This window comes from Palaemon carinicauda, chromosome 2, assembly GCF_036898095.1.
Source record: "Palaemon carinicauda isolate YSFRI2023 chromosome 2, ASM3689809v2, whole genome shotgun sequence".
In the NCBI taxonomy this organism is placed as follows: Eukaryota; Metazoa; Arthropoda; class Malacostraca; order Decapoda; family Palaemonidae; genus Palaemon; species Palaemon carinicauda.
In genome coordinates, this window is record NC_090726.1 from 159,189,025 (window position 1) to 159,205,540 (window position 16,516).

At 46.7% G+C, this 16,516-nt stretch overlaps 1 protein-coding gene across 1 annotated transcript in view; it reads right to left on the reverse strand.

Moving 5' to 3' along the window:
• LOC137628277 (dnaJ homolog subfamily C member 8) overlaps positions 1-16,516 on the reverse strand; it is a 274,911-nt gene that overhangs the window by 236,431 nt on the left and 21,964 nt on the right. Inside the window, exon 2 of the mRNA XM_068359443.1 lies at positions 1,272-1,430. Coding sequence (XP_068215544.1) covers positions 1,272-1,430 — 159 coding nt within the window. The remainder of the gene's footprint in view (positions 1-1,271; positions 1,431-16,516) is intronic.

Below are 16,516 nucleotides of genomic sequence, written 5' to 3' on the forward strand. Positions count from 1 at the left end.
GAAGAATCCCTCTTAGACTGCTTCTCGTGCCAAATCTCTCCCACTGGGAGGATAGCCACTACCAACACTCTAACTGCGCAAGGTGAGTCCTGCCTACTAGAGTGACCGCTGCAGGAAAGACACAGGGAGTTAGAGTCGGTCTCGACTGTAGACATTGGCTCCTTTCAGATTCTGGACAAGTTCACAGGCCTAACCTCAACAGCAACATTCACACCTGCTAAAGAAAAAGAGAAAAAGATTAGTCAAATAGCCAGTCATAGGTTTTAATGGTAGAGAAAGACAACGTCCACTCTAAAGTGAACCAAAAGAGAAAGTGACAATAGAACACAGGTGTGTGTGAGCGGAGTAGCCGGTGCTACTTGCTAACCCCCTCTAACTAGCGGTGGGTAGTTATACCATGCTAAAAGTCTTACAGCTATTCTTCCACCTTTGCTGAAAGTATATTCACTATAAAGGGCGAAAGGGTTTGTATTTAGTGACAGAACAAAGGAATTTTAAAACAATAACTAAAAGGGTTCTAAAGGACTTCTAGACAATGCAAATTATACATTAATGTGTAATAATGAAGTAGGGAGGACTGGCTTACTCTTTTATATAATTATGCATCATATCCTACACTTCAACTTGTAAATACAAATTATTAGGAGTTTAAATTTGTCAATTTGTGATACTGGAAATGGATTCCTTCAAATTCATCTACAAGACAGATATAATTAACAGTCCTACCACATTACCAATCTCTGCACAATTATAAATAAATTAATGTGACTACTTTACAGAAAACTGCAAATAAAAAAAAAAAAAATCGTATTTGAGGCCAGTAAACACTAAGGAGCTATTATTCAAGATATTTTCAATCCAATTAGATTAATCTTTCAAAACCAATTCATAAATCTTCTACTATATTTAAAATGCCTCAGAATAGTTGTAGTACTCAAAAGGTTTATATTGAGAGATTGAAAAAAATTACCACCTTGCAAAAATCAACATAAAGATATTACACTAGGCTTACACTAGGCAAAGATCATAGTAAGATGTAAGACCAAGACCAATGAAAATTTATCGGTAAAGAAAAAACTAAATCTATGAATAAAATACAATTGAGATAGTGTATTAAAGACAATGACTCATTACAATAGTTGTTCATTAAAAGACTAGTGAAGACTTTGTAAGGAAAAAACATTTGTCTACAGCACACAATCATGTATGGAAATGCAATTACACTTTATGTTTTATCAACATAAGAAACTTGAATACAGAGGAAAACATACCCGCCGGTACTTCTTTTTAATCTCTTCGATAGGTGTCTGTGGATCTATTTGTAGCACTTCAAATGGATTCAAGTTGGCATAGGATGACCCTGGACGTAGCAGTCTATCTATTTGCTGTTTCGGTGTTAGAACAGAGTCTCTCTGCTCAGTTTCTTTCAACTGAAAAAATAAATGAGGTATATCATAAAAATCTATGAGCTATGATAGTACTGTAGGTACATTTCCAATTTCATATGATAAATTTATCTGATCTACAGTTATAATCCACATATTATTTAGTGTAGGTTTCTGGTAAATTAATAAAAAATCATAATTCACAATACCATCTTTCCCCTTACTGAAATTCCTAAAGATGGATGACAAATTCGAAAATAATTTGTATTTTTCCTAACGATGCAAACCTTTAGCTATTTATTAGGGTAAGGACGAGCCATTACAATTTTAGCGAGAGTCAACTATCCATCCCGCTAGATAGTGGGGGGTAGCTTGCTACCACTCCCACACCTGTGATTTAGCTCATTTTGTTTGGAGGTAGGACTTCAAGGGGTAATGGGCCGGTGGGTAAATTTAGCTATGCCCCTGACATCGTGGGTAGACATGTTGGAGGAGAATCTGGATTCAGAGCGTAATTGATGACTGTGAATCCAGCAGAGATGATGTTTTTGGTGATCCTCCTCTTGTCTCTCCCAGTGCTGACGACAAGTGAAGGCACCCAGGTGAACTGCTACCGTTCTCGAGGTAGATCTTCAAACTTCTCCCTGGGTACAATAACAGATGATATGGATCGTCAGTTACTGAGTGGAGACTCGTTGTCCACGTCCCCATTGGTCGAATATAGGATCTGTCACCTCTGGAGACAATGTCTTGGCAGTAAACTCAGGGACGAAAATTAATTTTTTATGATAAAACAAAGTTTTATGAATACTTACCTGGCAGTTATATATATATATATATATAGCTATAGTCTCTGTCGTCCGGCAGATTTTTCATAACTCGCGGCAACCGTCGAGTGGTGGTTGTCCGGTTAGGTGGTTAACAACCCTTACAGGGTGGTACTTGGAATCGTTCCCATTTTCTGTTCCTCAGATCATCTTTGCCCGACCTGTCTCCTGAGGGGAGGTGAGTGGGATTTAAAATATATATATAACTGCCAGGTAAGTATTCATAAAACTTTGTTTTATCATAAAAACTTCATTTTTATGAATAGAACTTACCTGGCAGTTTTATATATATATATATATATATATAGCTGATTCAACATTTGGAGGTGGGTGAAAGACAGCCAACATCATTGGGAAACAACAATAAGTCGTAGGAAAAAACACCTAGATTCCCTACCTGCTAAGGTAGTCGACTTCGAAGGTTCCTGCCTCTTGAGTCGCTTTCCCTTAGGAGTGTCAGCCAGGTGGAGACCTGTTATGCTGAAACAACTCAATCGAGTCTGTCAAACGGGGCCAGACCAACAACGTGACTAGACTTCTGCACTACCTATCCCCCTTTTTATAATCTGCAACCTTACTCAATCTAACCACCTAACCTTGCAGAATAGATATCTAACTATCTAGCTAGACTGAGGGCACTGTTCCCGCAAGTCAGAGCCCTCAGACAACCATAAAAACCAAAACCCAATCACAGGCATACCATACAAAAGTTAAGGTTGAGGGGAGGTAGTAACTCCTTTACCCAATACAGAAGCAGTAGCTACGTATGGGCCCAAAGTGTAACACTTTTCATAATCTACTCTTACCTCCCTGAGGTAATGAGAAGTGAACACAGAGTTGCTTCTCCAAAACGTTGTGTCCATTATCTGCTTAACTGACATATTCTTTTGATATGCCAGTGAAGTTGTAATGGTTCTCACCTTGTGAGCCTTTACTTTTAATAGATTGAAGTTCTCCTCCTCACAAAAGAGGTGAGCTTCTCTTATTGTCTCCCTCAAGAAGAATGATAATGCATTCTTCGACAGGGGCTTTTGTGGATCCTTTACCAAACACCATAAAGAACTGGATGCACCTCTTACATTCTTTGTTCGTGATAAATATGCCCTGAGGGCTCGAACTGGGCAGAGGAGCCTCTCCTCCTTTTGGCCCACCTCATTTGTGAGGTTAGGAACCTCAAACGTCCCCGGCCAGGGGTTGGATGGGTTCTCATTCTTAGCGAGGAAGTCGATCCTTAACGCACATACTGCTCCATCCTGGTTGAAGTCCACTTGCTTCTCAATAGCGTGAATCTCGCTGACCCTTTTTGCTGTGGCCAGAGCCATCAGGAAGAGAGTTTTCTTAGCCGTGCTTGCGAGATGGGTTCGAACTTCCAGCTGCATAAGAACTTCAAAACCACATCCAAATTCCAAGCCGGGGGTTGTTTCAAACAACTTTAAGAGATCCTTCAAATCTCTATCTTGCGTTAAATCTATGCCTCTGTGCCTAAAGACAGCCGAAAGCATACTCCTGTATCCTTTTATGGTGGATACGGCCAGCTTAAGAGTCTTGCCTGAGGAACAACAGAAAATCAGCTATCTGGCTCACAGAGGTAGTGGTTGAAGACACTTTGCGCTGCTTACACCACGATCTAAAGGTCTCCCACTTCGATTGGTAGACTCTCTGTGAAGAGACCCTCCTCGCTCTGGCGATTGCTCTTGCAGCTTGTGTAGAAAAGCCTCTCACTCTGACAAGCTTCTCGATAGTCTGAAGGCAGTCAGTTGTAGAGCAAGGGGGTTTTGATGATACCTCTCGAAGTGGGGCTGTTTGAGAAGCTTTGGACTTGGAGGAAGGCTTCTCGGAAAGTCCACTAACATCTCCACCACCTCTGTGAACCATTCTCTTGCTGGCCAGAATGGAGCTATCAAGATCATTCTTTCTGCCTCGAGGAGAGCAAATTTCTTGATGACTAGGTTGATAATCTTGAACGGGGGGAACGCATAGGTGTCTATCACTGTCCAGTCCATCAAAAAGGCATCTTACTGCTATTGCTTCCTCGTCCGGGACTAGGGAGCAGTAGTTGGGGATCCTCTTGGTTCTGGTTGGAGGCGAAGAGTCTATTGAAGGCCTCCCCCATAACTTCCACAGCCTCTGGCAAACCTGAAGGTTGAGGGTCCATTCTGTGGGCAGAACCTGCCCTTTCCTGCTGAGCATGTCTGCTCTTACATTCTTCTGTCCCTACACGAATCTCGTTAAAAGCTCTACGCCGTTCTCCTTCGTCCACAGAAGGAGCACTCTTGCTGTTTCGTACAGGGACAGAGAGTGAGTTCCTCCTTGCTTCTTGATGTAAGCCAAATCCGTGGTGTTGTCTGAATTGACCTCTACTATCCTCCCCGAGTCTTTGAAGGCTTTCAGTCCTAACAGAATGGCCATCAACTCTTTCCTGTTGATGTGCCATTCACTCTGTTCCACTCCCCAAGAGCCTGAGACCTCCTTGCTTCCCAGTGTTGCTCCCCATCCTGACTCCGAAGCGTCTGAGAACAACACTAGGTCTGGGTTCCTCCTGAACAGGGAGATTCCTTCCCCTAAAATCAATGGATCCAGCCTCCAACTCAGATGACTCTTGATCTCTGCTGGAATGGTGAAGAAAAAGGAGTCCTCCTGATTCTTCCTGTCCCACACTCTTGAAAGGAAGTGTTGTAGAGGTCTGAGATGCAATCTTCCCAGGGCGACAAACTGCTCGAGCGAGGAGAGGGTGCCCAGCAAACTCATCCAATCCCTCGCAGAGCACTTCTGTCTCCCCAGGAATTCCTGCACCTTCCCAAGGCACCTGGTCTGCCTTTCTTGGGAGGGAGAAGCCCGAAAACGAACTGAGTCCAGAACTATCCCCAAATAAAGAATCGTCTGACTCGGTTCAGTCTGGGACTTCTCCTTGTTGATGATGAGACCCAGTTCCTGGGCCATCAAAAAAGTCTTGTGTAGGTCCTCCAGAAACTTTGTCTTCGACCGGGATCTTATCAGCCAGTCGTCCAGGTATAGGGATACTCTTATCCCCTCTTGATGAAGCCATCCCGCCACGTTTGCCATTACTCTGGTGAAAACTTGAGGGGCCATGTTGAGGCCGAAACAAAGGGCCTTGAATTGGAAGCATTTACCCTGGACTACAAATCTTAGGAACTTTCTTGAAGTCGGATGGATAGGGATATGAAAGTAAGCGTCCTGTAAATCCAGAGTCACCATCCAGTCCCCTAGACGTACCGCTGCCAGCACCAACTGAGTCGTCTCCATGGTAAACTTTGTCTTTTCTACAAAGATGTTCAGTGCGCTGACATCTAGAACAGGTCTCCATCCACCCGAGCTCTTGGGCACCAGAAACAGGCAATTGTAGAACCCTGGGGAAGTTAGTTCCAGCACCTGGTTAACAAGTTCCAGTAGCGCCCCTTGTTTCACGGCGTTCGAGTACTGCGCCACTAAGGCTAGAGGTGTTCTTGAAAGCAGAGGCTTCTTCAAGAGGGGGATCTTGTACCCCTCTCTTATAACCGAGAGCGACCAGGCATCCGCCCCTCTTTCCTTCCAGGCATGCCAAAAATGTGACAGCCTTGCTCCTACCGCTGTCTGGAGAACTTGTGCTTCATTTCCTGGCGCGGGCCCTGAACGACCCTCTGTTCGTTCTACTGCCCGTCTCCTGCCTTCTTTCTCTGAACTCCGTTCTAGTAGAAGCTCTACCCCGAAAGGGCTGCTGAACTTTCCTCTCCTCCTTCTTCAAGGATGACGGAATCACCGGTAAAGCCTTCCTTGGGGAGCGTGACAGGAGGTCTTGCATAGCCTTTTGTGACAGCAAAAGGGTAATGTCCCTGACTAGGGACTCAGGAAAAAGATGTTCCGAGAGAGGGGCGTATAGGCGCTCCACATTCTGCGCGACCGTAACCGCCCAGGTCGTGAAGGAACATAATAGAGCCCTCTTCTTAAGCACTCCCGCAGAGAACAGGGAAGCCGACTCGTTTGCCCCATCTCTAAGAGCCTTATCCATACAGGCCATAATACTGGTTAGGTCTTCTGTGGCTTGTAAGAGTTATGTTTTCCTGGCCAGTGTACCAAGAGCCCAGTCTAAAAAGCTGAACACTTCGAAGGATCGGAAGATCCCCTTGATGAGGTGGTCTAGCTCTGACATAGACCACATCACCTTAGCAGAGTTCAGGGCATGTCTTCTGGAAGAATCTACAATGCCGGAGAAGTCCCCCTGGGAGAAGGGAGGTACTCCCAGGCCAAGAGCTTCTCCAGTCTCATACCACATGCCCGCCTTATGCAAGTCGAGCTGGTGGAAACGATAAGGTGGTCTTCACTGCTTGCCTACGCTCCTTCAGCCAGTTATCAATCCTAGCGAGAGCTTTCCTTGCCGAAATGGACAGTTTCATCTTGATGAAAGCTGACTGCTTCTTCGACTTCTTCCTGCTGAACTGCGACTTAGGAGAACGAGGGGCAGCAGGTTTAAACTCCTCTCCATACAGCTCAAGGAGGGAGCGAGAGAGAACCTTATAATCAGAAGCCGCATTAGCAGGTTTATCATCGTCCTCCGAAATATCCTCCAAGTCCTGCATTCCTTCCAACTCTGTCTCCCTTTGGGCCGAAGGAACTAAGTCGGCGGTTCCTTTAACATCCCGATTACTTTCAATCCGGCTTGCATAAGGATCACTTCCTTCCAGCTGTTTATCTGCATCCGAGGAGTAAAGCAGATTGCCGGATGCGTCCTGTCGGCGAGGACTGGATGCGTCCTGATATCTCAAGATGGAAGCGTCCCGGAGAGGCAGGCTGGATACGTCCTGACGTCGCGAGCGGGAGACGGAAGCGTTCTGACGACGAGAATCATAAGCGTCCTGTCGTCGTCTAGCGGAAGGAGAAATGCGGCGTCGAGCGATTGACGAATTGTGGCGCGTTTCCCTGGGAGAGGAGTGACATAACTTCTTACTAGCCGATTTCTTCACTGGTAATTTGTCATCCTTACGCCTGCCCGACTGGGGGGGGAGAGCGGCTAAAAGCCTGAACAAGTGACACCAGTTGTTCTTGCATAACAGTCATGAAAGATTTCGCAACCGCTGCTGGGTCTCGCGATTCCGAAGGCGAAGGCTGCCGAGTCACGCTGGTAGCAGAAGGTTCTCTCAAGGGTTCCCCGTCACCTGAAGGAAGAGGAGATCTCTCCTTCCTTCCATCGTCCTGCGGAGAAACATCCGATCTAGGTTTAGACCTTTTCGCAGGAGAGGCGATCCAGTCATCGTCGGAAGGAAAAGGTTCCGGGCTACTTGAAAGGGGAGAGCGAGAACGGGTCTGGTCAGCTTGCTGTATCCACCTTCTCTTAGTCGGCCTCGAAGCCTCATACTGCCATCTGCGTCTAGGAGAGGGGTTCGGGGAAGACACTATCACTTCCAACACGCCTTTACCGTGGCGGTCACGAGCAGCCTGGGAAACAGCAACAGGACTGCTTGAGGCGACGGCTGACCGAGGATACGTACCTCTAACTCCCTTGCAGCCGTCGACGTACCTTCTCCCTTGGTCCTGGGAGCTTGGTAGAGGTCTAGACCTAGGAGCGTGACAGGTTTGATCAGTCGCCACCTCCACTGCACTTTCACAAGCACTAATTCCACTTGCACTCTTACCTTTCAAGGCTGCAAGCTGGTCCTTAAGAGCCTTCATCTCAGCCGCCATCCTAGCGTACTGAGGGTCATCCATAATTACCGTTCCTGTAGAAGGAGCAGGGGCTACTACCTCAGGAGAAGGTTCAACTTCTACCGAAGAATTAGTAATTAAGGGGTCAAAAGAAATGTGTAAGCTAACCTCACTAGCAGACTTAGATTTAGATTTAGAAGCCCTCCTGAGTTAATCTAATTCTAACTTACGCACATAGCATTTCATTTCCAACCATTTCTTTTCGTCTAAAACCTCACATTCTTTGCACCTTTTATCCAGGGCACACTCAAAACTCCTGCACCCCAAACAAACAGTGTGAGGGTCCACCGAAACTTTTGGTAACCTCACCTTGCATTCCTCATTCACCCATACACGAAAATGCAGTTTATCAGACATCGTACTCAAAAAACAGTCAAAAGAATAAATCACAAAAGCGATTGCCAATCCACAGGTCAGTATACATCACCAAAAAATAAGTCCAATACAGCGACACAGGGAAAGCGAGTTAATAACTCCGATGGCGGACCAACGATGTTGTCAGTCCAACCGGCAGAGATGATCTGCGGAACAGAAAACGGGAATGATTCCAAGTACCACCCTGTAAGGTTTGTCAACCACCTAACCGGACAACCAACACTCGGCGGTTGCTGCGAGTTATGAAAAATCTGCCGGACGACAGAGACTATAGCTACAGTGAACCCTCGCTACTTCGCGGTTCGACCATCGCGGATTCACCACTTCGCGGGTTTTTTCCATAACCCATATATATATACATATCGCGGATTTTCCGGAAATTTCGAAAATACCGCGAAATCTGAAGACCCCCAAATACGATATTTTGTTACCTGTAATTCCATTAATACTGTAATTAGTAATATCTGCTCTTACTGATTGTTCATTGCATTACATATGATATATAATTCAGCACAGAAAGAAATAAAACACGAAAAGAGAATGTGATCATACGATAATACAGTACTGTATACAGTACGTAGTAAAATTAAATCGAACATGAAACGCAAATCCGATGCAGTCATACCATATTAGAATGGTGTAAGGCTGCTGATGGCTACTATACTACAAATGTACTGGATGTGCATCTTTTCCATGATTCTTTTGTATGTATACGTATGTAGTACTGCATCCAATAATATTCTTTGTTGCAAAAATCACATTTCGAATAAGCGTACGAGAGAGAGAGAGATAGAGATAGAGAGAGAGAGAGAGAGAGAGAGAGAGAGAGAGAGAGAGATCCTACAAAAGAATAAAATAGCATACGTAAAGCTATTACGTGTATTATTATTGTTATTATTATTATTGTTGTTGTTGTTAATAAAATTATTATTGTTATTATTATTATCATTATTATTATTATTATTACTGTATTATTATCAAACGATAATTCAGTACTGTATACAGTACGTAGTAAAATTAAATCGAACATGAAACGCAAATCAGATGCAGTCATAAAATATTAGAATGGTGTAAGGCTGCTGATGGCTACTACTGTACGTACTACAAATGTAATGGATGTGCTTCTTTTCCATGAATCTTTTGTATGTATACGTACGTAGTACTGCATCCAATAATATTCTTTGTTGCAAAAATCACATTTCGAATAAGCGTACGAGAGAGAGAGAGAGAGAGAGAGAGAGAGAGAGAGAGAGAGAGAGAGAGAGAGAGAGAGAGAGAGAGAGACACACACACATCCTACAAAAGAATAAAATAGCATACGTAAAGCTATTATTATTATTGTTATTATTATTATTATTATTGTTGTTGTTAATAAAATTATGATTGTTATTATTATTATCATTATTATTATTATTATTACAGTACTGTACTGTATTATTATCATTATTTATTATTATTATTATTAATACTGTACGTACGGTATGCGCGGGGTATCTTGTATGAGTTGGTAACCTACGCATCATATACTGTAAGACGGGTTGTGATTGGTTCAAGCACTGATAGATGACGAATCAGAACAAGTTTTGTTATCTAGCCTGTGATTGGTGTTTTGCCCTCATCTCCAGCTTCCAGCATCTAGGTTCTCGCGGGCCCGGGTCGTCCACTCTCTGTTCCCGCGTATCACTGAGTAGACGTTCTTAAGTTTGTGAAGTTTAATCTGTGCTGTGCGCGACCTTTTTAAGTTGAACTTTTTGTCAAATCCTACTGTACAATGCCTCCCAAGCGTTCTGCTTCTACTAAGGCTGGTAGTGAGCCTAAACGCCACCGAAGGATGATGACGATTGCTGAGAAGGTTACGCTTCTCGATATGTTAAAAGATGGTAGAAGTTACGCGTCTGCGGCGCGCCATTTTGGGATCAACGAATCTACTGTTCGCTATATCAAGAAGGACGAGGCGAACATTAGAAAGACGGCTGCAATCACCTTTAGCAGATCAGCGAAGCGAGTCGTTACCACGCGTAATAAAACGATCGTACGCATGGAAGGTGCTTTAGCTGTGTGGATTGCCGACTGCCGGAAGAAGAACATAGCCTCGGATACAAACACCATCCGAACAAAGGCTTTGAGCTTGTATCAGAATTTTGCTGCAAAGGAACCTCAAGACGACGATGGCAACCATGCTGAAGAAGATGATGATGCAGATGATCCTCAACCAGGGACATCCACTGATTCCCAGCCTCAGAAACAACGTTTTTCCGCCAGCAAAGGATGGTTCGCGAAGTTTCAGAAACGCTTCGCCCTGAAAAGCGTTTCCCTGCATGGGGAGGCTGCTTCGGCTGACACTGCCGCTGCTGAAACTTACGTGAACCAGACGTTCAAGAATATTATCGCCGAAGGTGGATACAAGCCGGAACAAGTCTTTAATATGGATGAGACCGGCTTGTTTTGGAAGAGAATGCCGTCGCGAACTTTCCTGTTCAAAGAGGAAGCCAAAGCTTTAAAGCATTCAAGGATCGCATTACCCTCGTGATGTGTGGCAATGCTGCTGGATTTATGCTAAAGCCGGGGCTTATTTATAAGTCGAAAAATCCTCGCGCTTTGAAAAATAAGAATAAGAATCTCCTTCCCGTGTACTGGATGCATAATCCAAAAGCATGGATTACGAAGATGCTGACCTCCAACTGGTTCCACCAGTGTTTCATCCCGCAAGTCAATGAATATCTCGTAGAGAAGGGCTTGCCATTCAAGATCCTTCTCCTTATGGATAACGCTGGTGGACACGCAACTGACCTGTCGCGTGAGGGCGTTCAGGTTGAGTTCCTGCCACCCAACACCACGTCATTAATTCAACCGATGGACCAGGGGGTTATCACGGCGTTCAAGGCCCTCTACACGAAGAATACCTTGGCGGACCTCGTTGCGTGTGTGGATGCTGCCCAAGAGGATGAGGATGAAGATTTTAACTTGAAGGCGTACTGGCGGCAGTACACCATAGCCACGTGCCTGAAGAATATTCAGAAGGCACTTCAAGAGATGAAACCTGCAACTGTGAATGCGAGCTGGAAGAAGTTGTGGCCCGAGATTGTTTACGACGACGAGGGATTTACACCTGCTGAAATCCAACACTCTGCAGTACGCAAATCTGTGCAGTTGGCTGCCATAATTGGAGGTGACGGGTTTGGCGAAATGACAACTGAAGACGTCGACGAGTTGTTGGACTGCCATTCCCAGCCCCTAACTGACGCAGACCTCGAAGACCTGACGAAATCGGCAAGCGAAGAAGAGAGTGAAACCCAGGAAGAGACCCAAGAAAATGTCGAAGAAACGGGCTTAACACTAGAACGGCTTGCCAAGGTCTGCAACCATATAAAGGAGGTGAAAGAAATGTTGCAAGAGTGGGACGAGGATATGGTTCGGTCGATGCAATTCTGCAACAAGGTTGATGACATACAGTAATGACTCCCTACAAGATGCTCTTAGATCGAAAAAAGAAGCAGCGGCAACAACTTCCGATCACAATGTTCTTCCAGCCTCGCAAAAAAGAGCCAGTTCCTCCTGCTACTACGCCTTCGGAAGAAATTGAAGAAGTTGAAGAGGTGTACCAGGAAAAGACACCTCCGTCTGAAGAGACGTAAAATACTACCTGGCTGCACAGTAGAACACATCATCAGCTTCATCATCATCATTTCTACTGTGCAGCAAATTCATCGCCATCATCATTCAAGTTTTTCTTGAACTTCTTTCGTGGTGAGTACAGTAACAATCTTTATTTTTTACTTTAATATTCTCACATTCTAATACTGTATTTTTGCCTGTTTTATAGTTTAGTACTGTACTGTATGCATTAAGTTAAAGGGAAGGTTTTAAAAGTCTACATGTTGTAACCTATCATATTTTTTTGGTTTAAAATGACAAATTCGAAGATAATTTGTATTTTTCCTAACCATCCAAACCTTAGCTATTTACAAAGGGTTACCTTTTAGCGTAGCTGAAATGGCGAGCCATTAGAATTTAACGAGGGTGTATTACCCCCGCGCTAGTTAGCAGGGGGGGGGGGTAGGGGAGTGGTAGCTAGCTACCCCTCCTCCCCCTCACACACAGGTGAATACTCACTTTCACTTAGAGGTAGGACTTGTCTTGGGGGACAGGGCTGGCGGGCAAATATGTGTAAATAGCTAAGGTTTGTATGGTTAGGAAAAATACAAATTAGCTTCAAATTTGTAATTTGTTCCGTAACCGAAATACAAACCACGCTATTTACAAAGGGTGACTTACCCCTTAGGAAGGGTGGAAAGTCCCCAGCCATACTGGCTTTGGCTTTACCCGGGGACTCAGAATCCGAGTGAGTCGCACTCGAGAAAAGGAGTCCCTGCACCTCACAAGTTCCTTGCTCCACAAGGAACCATGTGGCCTACGTAAGCTTGTGTGTGAAGGAAGAAGTGTGACCCGTCCTAGGCAGTTGACCTGGAGTTCCAGAAGGAACTCTGGGTTAGGACGTTCCCAATACCACCTCGTCAGGGTATGGGGGACGCGACAGTATTGACTCAATACTCGGAACACAAGGAAGCATGGTTTACCTGCAGAGATTCGAGGTCAGCTATGCAGAGACCAGGATGCTGCTTCCCCGTAGAGGGGATGATGAAGAAAGAAGTAAGGGCCAGACATACTTCTTTCGTTCATGCAGACTAAAACCTGATAACAATGCCCTCAACCTTCTGCTACCTGTCCAAAAAGGAGCCTGAGGTTAGACCAGCTGTTGTGTAGCCACCACAGAGCGATAGAAAACGTATCGAGACTCCTGTGGGTCACGCCCTGCAGGAAGCGGGCTGCGAAGGTCATTAGACGCTTCCAGACTCCAGCTTGTAGCACCTGCGTCACAGAGTAGTATTACTCGAAGGCGAGGGACGTTGCGATGTATCCAACATCGTGCTGTAGGGCGACGTGACGGGGGAGGGTCTGGAGACAGGTCGAGATGAATGTCCTTGAGTCCGGGCTGAAGAGGTATACTGGTGACTCTCCCCCCATGTCCTCCTTGTGCTCCCAAATTGGCTGCAACTGAGGACAAACTGCAGCTGTTCCCAGTGCTAACCTCTCGATTCCTTTACTGGCAAGAAAGAGAAGGTCTTGGGACATCAGATACAGAATGGAGACTCGAAATCTTGAATGAATCGGACCGAAGGGCCGGGACCCCCAGATTCTGAGTCTAGCCAACAACTCAGGAGCGAGCCTGAATGTTGCCTTCCCCTCTTCCTTAGAAAGGGGGGAGTAGTAAGAGACCAAGAAGATTGCTTACACACTGGCCGTGGCCTTAGTGAGCAGAAGACCCAAGGCGGAATACAATCCGAGGCCTGTCGTAAAGGGTCTTGAGAAGATCTCTTAAAGGTCTAAAAGTCCGAGCCATGCTCCAAGTTGGAGGTCTTCCTCCGACTAGGGCAGGGACGATCGTAGCTTCGCATGAGCGAGGATAGATCCAGCGGGCAGGAAAAAGTTATTCCTTTAAGCCTGAAGGTCAGGGAAAGGCTGAGCGACAGGCTTCATTGCCGAGAGCGGAAAGGAGTTTCCTCCCGCCGAAAGGCAATAAGACCGTTATTGCTGGAGAAGAGGCCTCAAGGGAAGAGGTATATCTCCCACGGCACCAACCACCTTAGACTCTTCACTTTGCCTGGGAGACCCCTGTGGATTACTATCGCAGATGACGCGACTTCCGTACCGCGACTGTAGCGGGTTGTCTCTTCTTGAGGAGGAAGCGTAGTGTCTCCAGGCATGAAGCCGAAGCGACGCCCCGGTTCGGGAGAGATGTCGCAGTGTGGTTGCTTGAGTAGTCTGCGCCGTGGGAGAAGCTCTCCCGGGAGTTCCGTCAGGGGAAGCAGAGGGTCCAGAAACCGTTCTGCGCATAGTCCTAGTGGAGCTCTCCCATTGAAAGGTTGACAGACAACCTGGTCTTGTTGAGACCCATTGTCCACAGACAAAAAGGAGGGAAGACGCAGGCGTCGAAGTTGTCCCACCATCACCGGAATGCATCTTGCCAGAGTCTCGGGGTCTGAGACTGGGGGGAAGAATAGCGGAAGCTTGAGGTTCCAAGCTGTCGCGATCAGGTCCCCCAGACCAGCATTTGCTGGTTACCCAAGGTCAAAGACCCCCAGGTACACCCTCTCTACGAGGCTCTGCGAGTCTGAGAGAACATTCCCCTGCCTGGAATGAGAGAGCCGATGGTGGTATTGAGAGAATCTCAATCATCCCGGTATCCCTACTGCAAGATGTGAAGGTGTGAAAATGCGTCCCCTGCTGGTTAGAATACGCCAGAATCATGAAGTCGACGCGCAACGGGGCGACTCGGCAGGAGCTGTAGGATCTGTAGAGGGGCCAGACCAAGGCCCCTAAGCCTGCCTGAATGATGGAGAGGTATCCTTCAGGTCTTGACCATAGGCCTGGACCGGAACATGGCCCCCCCCCCCCTTTCCTTTGACGAGTCCGAGAACCGCATCAAGAATGTGGGGAAAGGACGAGAATATCCACTACCATCAAGAGGCTCCATAGGTCAACACCCATTGCAGGTCTAATAGTTCCGCTGGTCCCATAGGGCCAGGGAGTCCGGTTAAACATTGTCTGAAGCCACCGGAACTTGGATCGCCCCACATGGAACTTATCCTGAGGCGACCGTTCGGACTATAGACGGGTCAATGAGGAAAGGAGAACTAGTAAACGTTCCAAGGTAGGGCTGAAAGCTCTGCTTAACTGAGAATAGGTACTGCGACTCTCCTCAGTCTTGCCACAGTCAACCGAAAGGAAGGCTCGGAGGATGTGGTAACAGAATCTGGCGTCCCCAGGTGGTCACCCATCCAAGTACCGACGTTGCTTAACCTCGCTGGACGGACGAGAAGCGGGGTTTCCAACGTGGTAAGGCCGTTGACTCAATATCATGGCCAGATACTCCAGATGTTGAGGCAGAGGAAGAGAAGGCTCCAAGCAAAATACCATGAGCCCACACTCATGGTAAGCATCCGGAAGCTTGTCCCGGCGCTGAAGAAGGTCGAACCCGAGCCTACCGGAGTTGACCAGCCCTCCAAAAAGCAGAGGAGGCGGAAGCCTGCACCTGAGCGGCCAAGAGGAAGGCAGGGAGAGTTCTTTGGGGAAACAAACCTGCTATGCCACGGCGGGATAGCCACACTGCATCATAAGCATGAATACTTACAGTCTAGGCTGAATTTGACGAGCACCCTGGAAGATGGATGGAATGGAAACTGAAAGTACCCGTCCTTCCAAACCAGGGTTTAAGGAGTCCTGTCGCCTCGTTACCAGTCTGATCGATTCTGCTGGTCTACGCTGGCCGAAGTTTGTTCGACAAACTTGATCAGGGCTGAGAGGTCGACTACGGACATCCCCTCTCAGATCCTTCCTTACAAGAAAGGATCGAATGAGGGGGCCGGGGGTGAAGCCGTCGATGATCCTAAGGAAGACCTTCGCCTAAGGTATGGATCATTCTGCCCAACCGGGCAACTCTGCTGACGCTATGGCATAGAGGTTCAGAGACACTGAATTCGCTGACACAGACGGCAGGCGCGATATCCTTGGCTAATCACAGAGATTGTGCGGGAATGGGCATCGGGAAGCTGTCATTCGGATGAGTAGCCTTAAGCATCCTCCCAGCGAAAAACCTGCAATCCTAGAGTTCGTGAACTCCTTTTAGGACTATGCCCCCCCCGGGGGAGTCTCCCGTGCCATCTGTTCCTGACAGGAGGAAACTGCAATTGGACACCTTGTCCCAGTTGTCGTAGCCGATAACTTAGGCCGACGTGGTTGAAAGAAAAGGGCGCTGGAGCCCTGCAGAGTCTGGAAGAAAGCGCCTTGGAGGAGTGAAACCGGAAGTCGATTTCCTCCGCACAGCAGCTGTCTAAGTCTCTGTCCTTGGGCACAAACAAAACAAACTCTTCTCAAGGATGGAAGGGTGTCTGAGGTCGTCGACCTCCACAGATGAGACACCCGAAGGAAGCCCTCAGTCAGCGCGTCCAGATGGTACAACATCGAGCTTGTCCGCAAGTTAGATACTTAACGACGAAAGGCCAAGGTGCCTGAGCTCGAGAGGAGGAAAGTACCCCTGATCTTCCTTGAACCAAATCTCGGGCCGTAACCGAGGAGGGAAAGAACCTGGTAAGCTCCCAGAGGAAGAGGTAAGCAGTCACCCCTTGTCCGATGGAGAAAACTCGAACGGAAAGCCCCCCCGCCAAAAATCCT